This window comes from Oratosquilla oratoria, chromosome 6, assembly GCF_046742065.1.
Source record: "Oratosquilla oratoria isolate Oo_2021 chromosome 6, ASM4674206v1, whole genome shotgun sequence".
Classification (NCBI taxonomy): Eukaryota; Metazoa; Arthropoda; class Malacostraca; order Stomatopoda; family Squillidae; genus Oratosquilla; species Oratosquilla oratoria.
The window spans coordinates 7050159-7067423 of record NC_134782.1 but is presented as its reverse complement, the minus strand read 5'-3'; the positions used below and the strand labels follow the sequence as shown (position 1 = coordinate 7067423).

The window sequence follows — 17265 nt, the reverse complement described above, 5'->3', positions numbered from 1 at the left end:
ACTCATGTTAAGCAACTTACGGAAGGCAACTGCAGAACAGAGGGATTTTAAAAATAAAAATTAACCAGCGTTCTTTAACTGAGTGGAGGTTAGTATCTGGTCATAAAAGAATATTTTGTGACTCTGGTCTGTAAAAATATCACAAGATGACTCACCGGCGTCAATGACCTTGTAGCTTGGTGAGACCGCAGCCGAGAGGAGTAGGCCTCGTGGTTCAAAGGCCGCCCGAAGTTCCTTAACCCAAGCTGAGAACCCTTCCTTGTCTGTTGCAGGACCCTTGCTGCAGTCCACCTGAAAAAATAAACGGGTTCTGAAATATGGTGCACTCAAGTGTACACAAGATTGAAAAAAAAAAGAATCCTTTAAACGGTCAGTATGCTGTTCATGTCAGACCCTGATACTTCGCTTTCTGTATGTTTCATGACGTAAAACTTAATCACATGAGCAGGGTGGAGGGAATGTAGAATCTTCTGGTTTAGGAGTCTCATACCTGCCAGCAGACGGGGTATTCCCAGTCGAGGTCCAACCCATCGAAGCCGTATTTCTGAATGAAGCCAATGGCGTGGTCGATGAACTTCGTCCTCGCAGTCTTGCTGTTGACCAAGTTACTGTATTTGGGGCCCTTGGAGTCGTTCCAGCCACCGATGGCGATGAGGACCTTGACGCCGAACTGCCTGAAGGCGGTCACCTTCCTGAAGAAGTCTGAAGTGCGAGAAGGGGAGGTGTACTGAGTGAAGGCTTTGCGTGGGTCGTTGTACGTTTGCTATGGGTTTTGGTAATCATTGTGGGCTATTAATATAACCATAACAGTCCTGAAATAGACGGGTGGAGGCGAAAACGCCGTTCCTTGTGGGCCCGTAACATTGTATATGCTTCACACGGCTCGATGGTGCAATGACACCGTTTTCGACCGCTAACTCAGCGACCGGAATTCGAGTCCTGCCCAGGTCTGAGAAAAAAAAAATCAGCACCACTGCATTGCGAGCCGGTACTCTGACTCTGGTGGACAACGAGTTGTGTGTGTGTGTAAGGTCACAGTATTACCCATAGATTGGGCCATGTGTGAATTCCTAGCTGTCATTCGAGAGGGCAGTAGTTGTCGATCACGAGTCCAACACGTGATCCAAGACCGTGATGGTGAGTCACCGTTACGGACCGCCCTATAGCGCTGGGGGCGTAATCGGAAGCGTGTTGGTCTCGCATTCACTTAGTTGTGGGTTCGAATCCCACATTTCTCTCCGATTCCCAGCGGTGACTATTAGTTAACTGCCCTCCCCCTCCCCCAAACAGTCCCCAATGCGCATAATAGTGCAAAGGTAACGGCTTCGGCCGCAGACACTCAACGCCTTCTGGCGTAGTAGACTCCTAAGAACTTACGATTATCGATATCCGCCCAAGAGTCGTGAGGTTTCATGACCAAGTTTGTGGCGTCCAGAACCGCGAAGCCGTAGACGATGTGCGTACACAGGGAGGCGTCGATGTCCTCTGGCCGGTACTTGCCCTGTCCCCTCCTGTACCACGCCCAGTTGGTGAAGTAGCAAACCACCTGCAGAAGGAAACGGAGCCGGGGTTGAGACGAGGGATAGAACTTTGGTTCACTAAGATTAGAATGTTATTATTATCATCTTCATTATTCTTATTATCAATGTCGGTATCATTACCATCGTCATTATTTTTATTACTATTACTATTACTATTATGTACCATTATCATTATCTTTGCTATTATTACCATTATTATTATTACTATAATCATTATTATTATCATTATCATTATTATTACTATTATTATCATTATCATTATTATTATCATTATTATTATTATTATTATTATTATTACTATGATTATTGTTATTACAATTAAACATGATATCCAGTAGGAAGGTTGCCATGTATTGAAGCGGTGGGGGTAATCCAACTTCGGCTGTTGGGCCCTACTGTGGAGGTGCTGTGTCTTACTGTATTGCTTCTAACCCAATCAATGGGCGGGGGTCGGGGACGGCCCTTCATCCCCAAAATAAAAGGGACAACAAATGGATGTTGGATGGGTGTGGGATGGGTGCATAGTACCTTGATTGGGCTACCCCCTCTTATAAGGGGAAAAGGGTTTATTGGTATATATATGTATTAGATATAATAAGGGAAAGAGGACTGGAAAAAGAAGAGGTGCCAGTGGTCAACCCCCACACACACCTTCAGTGATGAAAGAGAAGAAGGGAAGAACCACATAGGGCGACATAGAAGTCCACACACAGACAGAGGAAGAAGAAAGAGACAGGAGAAAGACAGAATAAAAAGAGATAAGAACAACAGAATCTAAACATATGAAGTAGTTCCAAGTTCTGGCTAATCCCTTGATTCTTGTAATTGATGCAGTAGTGGAGGGGGAGGGAGGGCGAGGAGTCTGAGAGGGGGGAGGGGAGAAGAGTTTGAATCACTGGGTAATCCTGTAGCCTATATGACGGGAGGGGGCGTAGGGGTGTGTGTGGGAGGCGTAGGGGGACGTATGGGGGGCGTAGAGGGACGTGTGGGGGGCGTAGGGGGACGTGTGTGGGGTGGCGTAGGGGGACGTGTGGGAGCGTAGGTGGACGTGTGTGGGGCGTAGAGGGACGTATGGGGGCGTAGGTGGACGTGTGTGGGGTGGCGTAGGGGGACGTGTGGGGGCGTAGGTGGACGTGTGTGGGGTGGCGTACGGGGATGTGTACCGGGGGCTTACCTTGTAGCCTGTGTCCGGTATAGTTGCTAGATCAACATCGAAGTTCTTAGCTGGGGGCGGAAGCGGCGTGGTCGTGGGTTTCCAAGGCACGTATTGTGTGTTCCATTTGTTGGTGGTCCTTGTTGGCTTCGCTGTGGTCACGGGGGGTAAGGTGGGGGTCGTCACCGGTTTGGTGGGCATGACGGACGTGGACGCGGGCTGTTGTCTCGAAATGCAGTTGGCGTCTCGAGGCCAGGTGCATCTGACCTGCAACAGGAAGAACACAACCCAATTAAAAAAAAAGGGGGGATACACGGCCATGATCACTGTTGCCTTGAGTTTCTCTGAATCCAAACCCGCATCCCCACAGTAACTGGCAACGGTACCCAGGCTCTCCCATAGATCTCTTTGGGAAAAGAATATCAGATTGCTGTCTGTGTTGTGTGAGTGTAGGGCTATGTCATCGACTAGTAGTAGAAGCACGACGAGGACCGGTACCGGCCAATAAGGGGCCGCGGGTACCCAGTCATCGACGTACACTTCGTAAACAACTTCGATATATACTCACTCCGTCGAAGTGGAGACCGGGCAGGCAATTCTCCGTCTTGCGTGCACCAAATCTACAGACGGTGAATCTGCCGCAGTCCTTGTGCCGCTCTTTCTCGCCCTCCTTGCACTTGGCGTGGTCCGGCAGCGACGATGAGGGCGTCGGGTCCGGCATGCGGACGGTCTGCGGCGACGCCACCGTCGAGGGCGCGGGAGAGGCCGGGCGGATCGAGACGTCGGTCGGGGCGCCTCCTGCAGATCGGATACACACAAACCGGTGGGTTAATTGCGTAGCTTTGGTCATGTGAGGTCAGTAGAGGTCATGTGAGGTCAGTAGGAGATATGTGAAATCAGTAGAGGTCACACACTCACACACACACAGAAACACACACACAAACACACACACACACACACACACACGCACACACACACACACACACACGTGATCCAAAAACCAAGGTGAATACACGCACACACACACAACTCGATGGCGCAGTGGTAGAGTTCCCGGCCGCACTACAGCGGTCCGGGTTCGAATCCCGCCCAGGCCTGAAATAATTTCAGTATCGCTGCGCTGCGAGTCGTTACTCCAATCCTCGTGGGCGGGGAGTTGGGTGTGTGTGTGCGTGTAAGGTCACAGCATTACCCATAGATCGGTCATATATGAGCTCTGAGCTCTCTTCCGGGAGGGAAATAGCTGTTGATCACGAGTCCAACATGTGATCCAAGACCATGGTGAATTACACACACACACACGCACACACACACACACACACACACACACACACACACACACACACACACACATACAATTTGAAGCTAGGTATGAGCTGCTCCTTTCCTGTATACTACAAGCAGATAAAAACATACGAGTATATATAATACACACATACACACACACACACACACACACACACACACACACACACACACACACACACACACACACACACACACACACACACATTTGCAATACTATCATACTACCCTGCATGGTGTGTTGCTTAAATTTGATGTAGCCAATATTTCAAAGACGTTAGTGAAACCCCTATGGACCAGATCCCCACAGCCTTATACCATGACAGGAGACTAATTTTTATTTAAAAAAAAAAAAAAAACACTTTTAACTTGTCCTGTCCCTCCGTTCTGCTGCTCTCTTTAGCTTTCTCCTTTGCGAAATTACCCCTTAGGAAAGAAGCGCCGGTCACTGGCAATAAACTACGAGGCTCGGACTTACTATTCTGGACTCTGCACATATGTCGTCCTTGAGGGTAGTTGCGGAGCACCCGGTTGATGGTCTTGAGGAGAGGGTAGGGCTCACAGCCGCAGACGTTGTTGAAGTCGTCGAGGTCGAGGGCCCAGATCATGGCGCCTCCGAGACCCATCTTCTTGACGTACTCCGACTGTTGGGGCGAGGCAGAAGCAAACAAGGTCCTCAGTATCGAACTGTCTAGACTCAGGGGCTTAACAAAGGTGTTCATTCATATTTATCTATCTACTCATCTATCTATTTATCTATCTACAGTATCTTTTTATCTATTAATCAATCTACAGTATCTATTTATCTATCTAGAGTATCTATCTATCTATCTACAGTATCTATTTATCTATCTACAGTATCTATCTATCTATCTATCTACTATATCTATCTATTTATTTACTGATCTACCTAGAGTATCTATCTTTTTATCTATTGATCAACCTCCAGTATCTATCTTTTTATCTAATGATCAATCTACAGGATCTATCTATCTATATACCAATGGACTTCTCCCCCTTTTACGAAAGGTAGACAACCAAGACATGCACTTACCTCCATCCATCCCATTCCCACCCTTCGCCCATTCCCCTTTCATCTTAGCTAATCCTTGTGGATGAGAAGGAAATGGGTGAAGGGCATGAATGGGATGAGTTGGGGTGGAGGTACACGCCTTGGCCTTCATGACAATGATGATACATCGTAATGGTGTCCGTACTCGGAGGTCGTAACAAGGGTAGTAATCGTGATCCCTTTGGTGAATGGGAGTTCTTTATTGACATTTGTGGGTAGATTTAAAAAAAGAGGAATGTCGGGCTCCAAAGATAGAAAATAAGAGGAATGTCGAGTTCTAAATAAAGAGAATAAGAAAAAGAAAAAGAAGAATGTCGGGCTCTACAGAAAGGAGAGAAAAAACGAGGAATATCGGATTCTAAAAATTAGAGAGAAATGAAATAAAAAGGGAGTGTCGGGTTCTCTCCACCTGTCCACTCACCTTGTACTTGATCATGGAGGCGTCGTCGAAGCCCACCCACTCCTTGTTCTTGTAGGCGTAAGGTCCCATGCGACCTTCGGTGTCTTGTACTACGGTGTAACTGGTGCTTGACCTCTGCTGCGCCGCACAGATCTGGGGAAAAACAAGGGTGCTCTATCTTATCTCGACAAGGACAAGGCTCTGTGAAAGAGCAACCATGGGTAGGGATGAGAGGTGGTAATGGACATGGAACTGCCTAGTGCAGGCCTCTTGGTCTCTTGCATTCTCCTTCATTTTTATGTTCTTATGTTCATCGAGACCACAAGTTCGAGGGCCTCTGCCTCTCCATCCAGACGTACGGTCTCTTTTCTTGTGATATGGATTAGACTGTGAATATGCTGACAAGCAAAAGACAAATCCAGACAAACATGAGTAGATGCAGCGTCTCCTGCACAAGGTCATTAGGTTCTAAACCGTCCATGACTCACCTCATAGTAGCTCTTGAATCCGCGGGCCCTGGTGAAGGTTCCTGCAGGTCCTCCTCCAGTGGCGGGCTCGTTCAGACCGTGACCTTTGGATTCCCAAGACCGTGTGAAGGACTGGCCATACATAGGCATACCCATCACCAGTTTCTTCCTGTCAGCACCCTTGTCTATCCAGTAGTGGATGGTACAGTTCTGTAAAACGGAAAGGGAATAGGAATGAGTACCTTATAAAGAGAAACGGCAGGAACTTTCTGACTATATGTCCTTGTGCCAGAAATCCATAAGAAAGGGGCATCAGTAAAAGAATTATCGCCAAGTTATTCCAGATCCACAATGTAAAGAATTGACAATTTCTCCTCGATTTAACAACACCGAACCAAGACCTAATAGAATGTTATAAGAGGGGCAAGGAACCAACACGTAATGGCGACTTGTTTACTTACGGCGTTGAAGCAAGGGTCGTCGTCCTCAGGATGGCCGTACATGGGGGCCACGTGACCGGTCTTCTTATCCCACTGTCCGTGGTAATCGTAGGTCATGACGGCGATCCAGTCCAGGTACTGGTTGAGTATGGGCACCTCATATCCTGCAAATCAAATAAAGAGTAGGAGTTACAGAGGGTTACAGTGGTTCAGGCATGTCGACAGGATGAGACTTTTTGGTGATCCATAATAAGATCGGATAAAAGAATATATATATCTTCTGGTTATTTATGCTTCAGGTACCTTATTGTTTTGAAGGTTCTGTTCTCTTCTGTTTACATTTGCAAAAAAAAAAAAAAAAAAATTGGGACTTACGGGGTTACAAACACTATATCCTTTTAAGCTGCAGGACAAATAAAATGAATAGATAAACAAACAAATGAGTAAATAGATGAATCAAAATGGAGCGTACCATTGTCGATCACCTTCCTGCTGGGCGAAACGGCAGATGACAGGAGGAACCCGTGCGGCTGGAGGGCTTCCTTCAGCTCCTTGACCCACAGTGCGAAGTTGGCCTTGTCCGATACGGGACCGGCACTGCAGTCCACCTGTGGAGTTACGAAAGAAGAACATTATTTGCAGATGGAAGTAGAATAGAACCATGATCGCGACTTCTGTCCCTCCCTGCCCCTAAAGGATCTCCTCACCTCCAACTTCGTGCACTACTGTCGAAGTACGGTACTAAACCTAGTAAACTACTGGTATTTATCTAAATACCAAGGGCCTTTTCCACATTATGAGGGAGATAGCCAGCCAAGACACACACCCATTCCCTTCTACCACCCATTGTTTCCCTCTCATCTTAGTTACTCGCGGATGAAGGGCCGACAGGATACATTTTGGTCCATGACTAGGACGGATGAAAAAAAAAAAAAAAAAGAGTCCACTGCACTACTGCCAAAGTGCTTAAAATTTCCTGCACGCATAGGGACAATCGAGACTCGTTTCGAGAGTATGTATCAGTTACTGGCTACAGAATATGGAATTTCTCGTTTGAACTTGGTGTTGTTGTTGGTGTCAATGAACTGTGACGCAGGAATTTCCGAGGAAACCGACATTCGCCTTCTCGGGACCCCAGTCATAGATCCTCCACCCTCATTATGTTGTGGTTGTGTCTGTGTATCCTGCTAGAGCAGTGGTTCTCAACCTGTGGTTTATGGAACTCTATTGGGCCACGAGGGTCAATATAAGGGACCGCCAACCAAAAGCCACTAGCAGTTAGGGAATGCAAAACGATTAAATTTAGTGTTGAAGTCATCTCCAGTAGGTTAAGAAACAGCAGTGCATAAATACGGGGTATACGTGAAAGTAGGTTGAGAACCCCGGTGCTAGAGATAAACGGTCTCTACTGCATGTCTAATATTCATCTACCTATAGAAAGCATGTCCGAACTCAACCCTGGCAGCACTTCTCGTAAAAAAAAAAAAAAAAAAAAAAAAAAAAACAAAACAAAAAAAAAAAAAAAAAAAAAAAGAAAAAAAAAAAAACTCACCTGCCAGCACTTCGGGTACTCCCAGTCGAGGTCAAGACCATCGAAGTTGTTAGTCTGGATGAACTGAACGACATGGTCGTTGAACTTTCTTCTGGAGGAGACGCTATTGACCAGCTTGCTGTACTTCCCGCCCTTCGAGTCATTCCAGCCACCAAGGGCAATCAATACTTTTACTCCCCTATTTTTCAAAGCTGTCACCTTTTCGTAGAACTCTGTAAAAAAAAAAATAATAATAACAATAATAATAATAATAATAATAATAATAATAATAATAATAATAATAATAATAATAATAATAATAATAATAATAATAATAACAATAATAATAATAATGATAATAATAATAATAATAATGATAATAACAATAATAATAATAATAATAATAATAATAATAATAATAATAATGATAATAATAATTATATATATATATATATATTTTTTTTTTGCGGGGAAGAGATTATATTTTGCCATGATATCTCCTCGTTCATGAGGTGTGTGGGTTACTTACTGTTGTCATAATCGGCCCAAGTGTCATGAGGTTTGATAGTTAGAGTCTGGGCATCCAGGACAGCGAAGCCGTATACGATATGGGTACAGAGGTCTGTGTCAATGTGCTCTGGCTTATACTTGCCATGGCCCGGACGATACCAAGCCCAGTTTGTAAAGTAACAGACAACCTTGTATTCTGGAAAAAAAAAGAGAGAAAAGCATAAGACTTTGTGCGTCGAGGAAAAAGATCTAACAATGATATATACATATATACTGTATATATATATATATATATATATATATATATATATACATATATATATATATGTATATATATATGTATATATATATATTATATTTGTATATATACATATATATATGTATATATGTATGTATATATATATATACATTATATATCATATATATATGTATATATATACATATACATATATATATATACACATATATATATGTATATGTATATATATATATATATATTTATATATATACAGTATATGTGTGTTCTTTATGCAAAAGTGACCATTGGAAAAGAGAAATTAAACGAAGCAGAGCGCTTTCGTATATTACATCCAGTGATATACGAAAGCGCTCTGTTTCTTTTAGTTTCTTTTTCAGTGCTCACTCTTGCATATATATATATATATATATATATATATATATATATATTTATATATATATTTATATATATATATATATATATATATATATATATATATTATATCTATATATATATATATATATATATATATAATATTCCACTGTCTCAAGTTCTCAAGTATCTGACACTTCGTATGTTATAACTCACCTCCATCGGGCATGGGCATTGGTATAACATCAGGTTTAGGAGACTCTGTGTGAGTCACCTCAGGAGAAGGTTGAGGAACTGGTTCAGGATCCACAGGAGCAGGGTCAGGCATCCGCTCAGGAACCTGAGGAGAAGGTTCAGGAGCGGGCTCCGGAACCGTTCCTCCTGTACCTCCCGACACGCCGGTCTGGTCTCTGGGTCCAATGACCTCAGATGAGGTTCTTGGCGGGGCGAGGACCGACTTGATCGTGCTCAGGAGAGGATAAGGACCCTGTCCGCAGCGGCCTTTGAAGTCGTCCAGGTCGAGGGCCCAGATCATGCCGCCGCACAGACCTTTCTCACGGATGTACTTCGACTGTGAACCGGAAGAGACAAAAGGTCAGATTTTTTTTTTTATTTGTTTATCCCCTCCCCTTACACCCACATATCATTCCTTCCCTAAACTTACTCCTCCGGGCATTCTTTCCTGAAGCCAGTATTCATAATCAGTGTATAGGTTAAAATTCTAGACATTTTTATTTCTTTAATCATTGAATATATATATATATATATATATATATATATATATATATATATATATATATATATATATACATATACACACACACACATCACACTATACTTTATACAGCATCTTGCCGCTAGGTGTGACATCGTTTTTCGGATACCTGATTTTGTTTTCCAGTTCTCCCCCACTCACCATCCCCATCCCCACCGCATAAAGTCATCACATTACCCCTAGTAGGTAATGTACCTTCAGTTTGGGAACCGCTCCTTTATGCGTTCAGGGCTCCCAACGCTACAGTTCTTCTTCTAAACTAACCTTCATTTCCAGCATGTGCGCGTCGTCGTAGGACACCCACTGGTTGCCCGAATAGGCATAGGGTCCCATTCGTTCCTCAGGGTCCTTAACCACGGTCCAACCATTCCTCACGGCCTCGCAGATCTGAGGAGGATCGTTACAAACGGGTGTTACATTCGTCAGTCCAAAAAACTCTTTTGTTTGGGATGGACAAGTTAAAAAAAAAGAAAAAGAAAAAGAAAAAAAATTTACATTCTGCCCCCACCTCCTTAGACTCCCTGTGTATGACCTTTAGGATAGAAACGCTGGATATTGCCACTCGAACTCACCTCATAGTAGGCAAGGAATCCTGCAGCCCTTGTCTCTGGTCCCGCGGTGCCCTTCTGTCTGGCAGGGGCGTTCAGACCGTTGACTGCAGGATCATCCAGCGTGAAGGACTGTCCATACAGAGGCATTCCAGCAACCACCTTGCTTGGTGAGGCGCCCTGGCTGATCCAGTAATTGAGAGCGTAATCCTGGGGGAAGGCAACAGAAGCAATGATACTTTCAAGAGCGGGAGAGATCTGAAGGGAAACAAGGCGTGGGTGATGGGAATTAAGGCGTAAGTAAGAAAAGGACGGTCACTTTATCTTAGATCCGGAAAACGAAAGAAACGTGGACTGTGAAGAATCATGTGAACTGAACAATAGATGGCTAAAGAAGATCAGTTTCGCAAATGAAGAAGAAAAAAATACAGGTCGCGAAAATCTCACGTGAATTATGCAATAAGCGACCAGAGTTTAACTTAACAAAAAAAAAAAAAAAAAAAAAACTCACCACGTTGAAATGCTTGTTGTCGTCATCAGGGTGGAGGTACATAGGGGCTACGTGGCCGGTCTTCTTGTCCCAGTGGCCGTGGAAATCGTAAGTCATGACGGCGATCCAGTCCAGGTATTTGTTCATGGCGGGGACATTATAACCTGTGGAGGACAAAGGCTTTAGTGACTGTTGGGAGGTTGGTCACTAGTCATTGACACTCGAAGCAACGATCGTCACTACTTTCGTACTTGGCAAATATTTCAACACTATTGCGGATTCACTTGACTGTAAGACACTTTGACATTTTCTGATTTTGCTTAATGAAAAAATCACATAACAATGATTACTTCAGTCCATTTCCATGTCGAAAAGATGACTTAGAATCTGGGCCACCCTACAAGAAAATGAGTATAATCAGTCTTTCTCAGTCAACTAAATCTTCCCTATGCACGATGGCCTCCAGTGAAAAGTGAATCCAACGGATGGTGCCGACTTACCATCGTCAATGACCTTCTTGCTTGGAGACACGGCCGCGGACAATAAGAGACCGTGCGGTTCAAAGGCTTCCTTGAGTTCCTTGACCAAGGCTGAGAATCCTTCTTTGTCAGATGCAGGGCCCTTTGAACAGTCCACCTGGAAGGAACAGTGATACGCTGATCAGACATGCCCTGTTTCGGTGTCATAGATGAGGAGAGGTTCAGCACACACAAAGTAGCTTATGGTAGATAGCACGGCATATTACTGAAGTAGTTTATGCAAGCGAATGTTGGAGGATCAGACTCCATGCTTATGTCGTGAGTGTTTTCAAAATAATTGCATTTTCCTGAATTTGTTTATAACAACCAAGCGTTGTGGCGGCGTGTTACAAAAGAAGAAAGAAAGAAAAATAAACAACAACAACAACTAACCTGCCAGCATACGGGGTACTCCCAGTCGAGGTCGAGACCACTGAAGTTGTTCGTCAGGATGAAGTCCAAGACGTGCTTGATGAACTTCTTGCGAGAACCAGGGCTGTTCACGAGTCGACTGTACTTGTCACCCTGCGAGTCATTCCAGCCACCGATGGCGATGGACACGTGGATGCCCTTCCTCCTTAAGGCCGTCACCTTTTCGTAGAAGTCTGTAGTGGAAAAGAAAACCTTTACAAGATCGAGATCCTTAAAGTTTTGTCCTGTCCAGTGCCGGATTACCCATGGGGTACGAGAATCGTCGCGTCTAGGGCCTACGAGATCTTGGGAATTTACGAAAACTACAACTGAAAACTAGAGAACTTATTTCACTTTTTCTGTTGGATAGTATCAAAGTGGTCTATCTATCTATTTATATACCAAAGGCATCTTCCCCTTATAAAGGGGGTAGCCAAGTTCAGAGGCACGTACCCACTCCCATCCACCACCCATTTTTTCCTTTACATCTTAGTTCCTTGCGCCCACTGATCAGGTCAGAAGCAATGCAACAAGACATAGCACATCCTATGCAAGAGCGGTACTTAATGATTAATCATGATTACATATTATTTCCTAATGGTGTCTATTTCTGCTATTGTTTAAGCATTATCTGACCTTGTATACTGTATACCTTAGAGGCGCCTAGGACCTAGAAAAGTCTTAGTACGGCCCTGGTCCTACAATGCTAGTTCTGCTTGACCTAGAAGATCCTGGCTACATGCGAATAATACGTTTTTTAGAAGAAAACAGCGACAGCGTCCCTACTTTCTTCCTTCTAGTACCTCTCAACTCGCACTCGCTGGCAACAGCCATCTTCAAAAAAATAATTCTTTTTCATTTTCCTACATACCGCTCGTCCCCTCCCATAGACACCTATCCCGTGAAAGCGGGTGGCCTGACCTCGATGGCCCCACGAAGAGAGGACTACTTACGGTTGTCCTTGTCGGCCCAGGAGTCGTGCATCTTGATAATAAGGTTGCTGTAGTCCAAGACGGCGAAGCCGTAGACGATGTGCGTGCACATGGAGGGGTCAATGTCCTCTGGCTTGTACTTGCCGTAGGTGGGCCGGTACCACGCCCAGTTGGTGAAGTAACACACTAGGATGAAACTTTCGTCTGGGATGAAAAAAGAGAGAGAAAAAAAAATCAATGATATGTCAAAGAGTGAGGAACTGCGAGCAGCTTCCACGCGCTAGATGAAAGTATGGCTTCGGCGCCAACGCTATTCTGTGGAACTAAATTGGCGCATGATTAATCCTCTTTTGGAACTAGCCCCTAAGTCTATTACTATAATCATTATTAATGCAGTCGGTACTATTATTATTATTATTATTATTACTACTATTGTAATTGTTTTCATTATAATATATTAATTCCATTTTCATATTATTTTTTAACGAAGCTGGATATATATATATATATATATATATATATATATATACTATATATATATATATATACATATATGTATATATTATATATGTGTGTGTGTGTATAAATATATGCATATTTGTATGATATATGTATGTATATAAATATATACATATATATAATATACACACACACACACACACACATATGTATATATATATATATATATATATAAATATATATATATATATATATATATATATATATATATGTATGTATGTATATGATGGGTAAGGCTATCCCGCGAAGCCCATTTTCGGCTCGGTAGCACCTTTCATGGTTTCTGGCCTGACTTAACTCAGAGGGATTCATTCAGCTGAGGGCGGTGCCCAAAGCCATAAGGTAATGCGCCTGAGATACAGACAGCATACGCCAGGAGGCGCTGAGTAGCTGCGGCGTCTCCTCTTTTGTCTCTAAGATACGCTTTAAGGACTATTGGGGCTAGGTAACTGCATTCACTATTGTGATTCGGAGAAAGGATTGCGGGACTCGAACCCGCGACTATAGTCCTTGCGCTCCAAGAACTCCGTTCAGGGTGTGGCATATGCCGTGAGCCATTCTGCCAAATCAACCTTAGTACATGTCTCTCTCTTTCTCTCTTATTTCCCGTCTCTGTGATATTTCATTTTTCTTTTTCTATATATAGTAAAGGAAGCTATATAGTACAATGAATATCACTTTTTGGATTATAACAACGATTTTGATCAATTCTATGAAGCGTGCCAAGGTGTCATTGAGTGACAGGTGACAATGACGATCCAATGATTGGTGGTCAAATTGGCAACGTCGCACTCGGAGGGAATTCCCGCTTCTGCCCCACCCTGAATGGACTCCTTGAAGCGCACGGGCTATAGGAGGATGAGAGATCTGCACGCTTCCGACGACTGCAGGCGAAGAAAATCCCTCTCACAGGGTTAAGCTTCTCTCGACAAACGCCTCGTTAACTTGCATGTTCAGTCTGGGAGTTATCAGACAATTCCATTATCAATTGGACTGCCTCCGTGGGCTGGTGTCATCGGAAGCGTGCCGGTCTCACATACGCTTATTTGTGGGTTCGTATACCGCACTCATCCCCGATTCCCGGTTGCAGTAGCTGTTTGTCACCTGCCCCTCCTTCAAGTGCATCACAGGGCAAAAGTGACGGCTTCGGCCGCAGCTACTCAGCGCCTACTGGCGTAGACCCCTTCCCCATCATCACCACCTTAATTTTTCTCCGACCCAACACTGAGAAAACTAACCATTGCAGGCCGGCGCCTTATGTTGGAAATCGACCGATGTGATGGGAGGCTTGACACTGTCAGGTTTCTTCTTTGATCCGTCTGGCCCAACCTTGCCCTCTTCTGGCTGGGGCCTGGAGTCGACTGGATCCGGGCCAGCAGTCGGGGGAGGGAGGGGAGGAGGCGCTGAGGCGTCGCACTTGACGTTGGATGGCCAGTCGCAGTTCTTGTTTCTCTGCGAAAAAGAAAGTGACGTCATTTCCTTGAGCAGGAGAGGAACAATAAAGAAATACTTATGTACATATAGTATGCATACTCGTCAACATGCATATATACATACATGCATGCATATACACAGATACAAAAAAATAATATGCACATGTACACATGTATATTTATCTGAAGAGAATCGCTAGTAACAGCGAAGTCATATAAATAATATTTCCGGGAATCGAACAGAGACCTAGATCAGTTCGATTCCCGGGGCGACGGCCGGAAAGATTATATACATATATATATATATATATATATATATATATATATATATATATATATATATATATATATATATATATATATATATATATATATGATATCATACACACACATATACACAATGTGACAAGAATGTGGAAGTGTATGAACACATGAATATTGCTCCAAGTTCATTCCCATCTAGTTTCAAACACTCCTAAGAGGTCATAGTGCCAAGCTAGCCAGACACACACACGCACACGCACACGCGCGCACGCGCGCACACACACAAACACATACGCCAGCTCGACGGTGCAGCGGTACCATTCTCGACAAATAATTCAGCGATCCGAATTCGAGACCCTCCCAGGGTTGAAAATTAAAGATCAGCGTCACAGTATTACCTATAGATCGGGCCATATATGAGCTCTGAGCTCTCATATGGAAGTCCAACACATACACACACACACACACACACACACACACACACACACACACACACACACACACACACACACACACACACACACACAAACACACACACACACATACACGAGTATATATTGTGTTTGGCACTTACCGGATTCCAGTGTAGTCCTTCGGGACAGTAAAACTGTTCGAAGTTGCCGTGGACGCACCGCAAGTAGCCATTGCAGCTTTTGGGGTCTTTCATTGAATCTCCAGCCTGGCACGGCATGTCGATGTCCATCGGAACATCGGGCTTGGCGGAGGAAGTCTCGGGTTGGATCTCAGGCACTGGCTCCCTGGTGGCTGAGGTTGGGGAGGAGGAAACCCGGCAAGAGGTGAAGTAGGGGCTTCATGAAGACAAACAGGTTCTAGGTTTCTACGTTTAGATTAGTCACCAAAATTCTACAACAAGGATTCAACAAAAACGGGTGCTCATGTTGAAATAGATAAAGAGGAATTATTTTCTCAAGCTATGGGGATAATCTATGTTTCTACCTTTTGACCTAGTCACTCAGATTCTACAACAAGGATTAAAAAAAAAAGGTGCTCGAGTTGAAATAAATGAAGAGGAATGACTTTCAAAGCTATAGGGATAATCTTAAGCCTATGGAAGTTTTATGGTATCTGTGAAAAGAAGTTTCAATGTTAAAGGAACTTTTCTGTTCAGTTTCGTCTCTCACACAGTTTGTCACTCACACAGCCTTCACATGTCTACAAACAAATTTTATTATTATATTTACATTCAATAAATATAAGCCTCGATATAACCAATGGCACTCACTGGCGGTCGAAGGACAATCACCCAAAAATATTCGCCACTGGAACAGTTCAAATATCTTACATATACTGTACAAGCACATATGGCGTGTGTGTATATATGTGTACGTGTGCAAGAGAGAGAAAAGGAGAGAGAGAGAGAGAGAGAGAGAGAGAGAGAGAGAGAGAGAGAGAGAGAGAGAGAGAGAGAGAGAGAGAGAGAGAGAGAGAGAGAGAGAATAAGTGAATGTGAGTGAAAGTGTGTATGTATGTGTGTGTGTGTGTGTGTTTGTGTGCTCGTAAAAAGGGTCAAACTTGTTTGTTTTTATAACGCTGGAGGATCTAATTTTCCTAAACCGGACATTGCTGATATATAGAAATCGCCGTTCTAAGTAGTTTGTTCAGTGTGCCAGAGTATAGGTAACCCAGCTATTTGTGCGGGTTTGGGGAGTAAGACTACCGCAAATATCAAATTTCCGCGAATAGCGAATTTCCGCGAATAGTGAATTTCCGCGAATCCTTGATCTCCGTGAACAGCTCTAAGGCCGCAGCTACAGGCCACTGGACTATAATTGTCACTCACGTGTTAGTGCAGCATTGCACTTGTAACTGCTACACGTGAGAACACAAATAAATGGCGCAAGAATAACAAGACGAGATCGGCGTAAGTACTCTGTAAGGGTCCACTCCAAGTGGAGATCGTGGTGCGCGAGTTGTTGAAGGAATCGCTTAGCGGAAAACGTCGTATATGGGGTCGCGGACGAACCTTTGTACAATAATGTACCTTCCGCGGGAGAAAACCTCCAACAATCGAATCCGCGAACAACGAACCCGTGAATATTGGGTTTAACCTGGACGAGGTTATGATTATGAATGCAATGAAATAATTTACTTTCGATATCACAGAGACTGATGCAATCTTTGAGTGTAGTTACCTGTCTTGAAGCTTTGAACTTCTTTCATTGTCTTTGGTATAGTTTACTTCAGGTTCAACTATAATATGTTTATCACATAAAGATTAAGTGGTCACTGCCACAATGCTACTTTCAAACGGAAATTGTAGGTGTGAATTAACGGTTTTAACGACATTAATCGATTCTTAACGTCCTCTTAACGTGCATACTTTTT

The 17265-nt window shown here is 43.7% G+C and overlaps 1 protein-coding gene across 3 annotated transcripts in view; it reads right to left on the bottom strand.

The window, feature by feature from the left end:
- Positions 1–17265, bottom strand: part of LOC143026256 (putative chitinase 10) — a 118032-nt gene that overhangs the window by 5691 nt on the left and 95076 nt on the right. For all 3 annotated transcript variants that reach the window (XM_076186342.1, XM_076186344.1, XM_076186343.1), the window contains 21 exons: positions 15494–15684; positions 14461–14674; positions 12725–12907; positions 11754–11965; positions 11343–11478; positions 10864–11006; positions 10377–10562; positions 10069–10191; positions 9246–9600; positions 8439–8615; positions 7931–8142; positions 6851–6986; positions 6400–6542; positions 5960–6148; positions 5493–5624; positions 4478–4643; positions 3263–3492; positions 2716–2961; positions 1378–1546; positions 491–702; positions 156–291 (listed from right to left, as the gene is read on the bottom strand). In XM_076186342.1, coding sequence (XP_076042457.1) covers positions 156–291; positions 491–702; positions 1378–1546; positions 2716–2961; positions 3263–3492; positions 4478–4643; positions 5493–5624; positions 5960–6148; positions 6400–6542; positions 6851–6986; positions 7931–8142; positions 8439–8615; positions 9246–9600; positions 10069–10191; positions 10377–10562; positions 10864–11006; positions 11343–11478; positions 11754–11965; positions 12725–12907; positions 14461–14674; positions 15494–15684 — 3891 coding nt within the window. The remainder of the gene's footprint in view (positions 1–155; positions 292–490; positions 703–1377; positions 1547–2715; positions 2962–3262; positions 3493–4477; positions 4644–5492; positions 5625–5959; positions 6149–6399; positions 6543–6850; positions 6987–7930; positions 8143–8438; positions 8616–9245; positions 9601–10068; positions 10192–10376; positions 10563–10863; positions 11007–11342; positions 11479–11753; positions 11966–12724; positions 12908–14460; positions 14675–15493; positions 15685–17265) is intronic.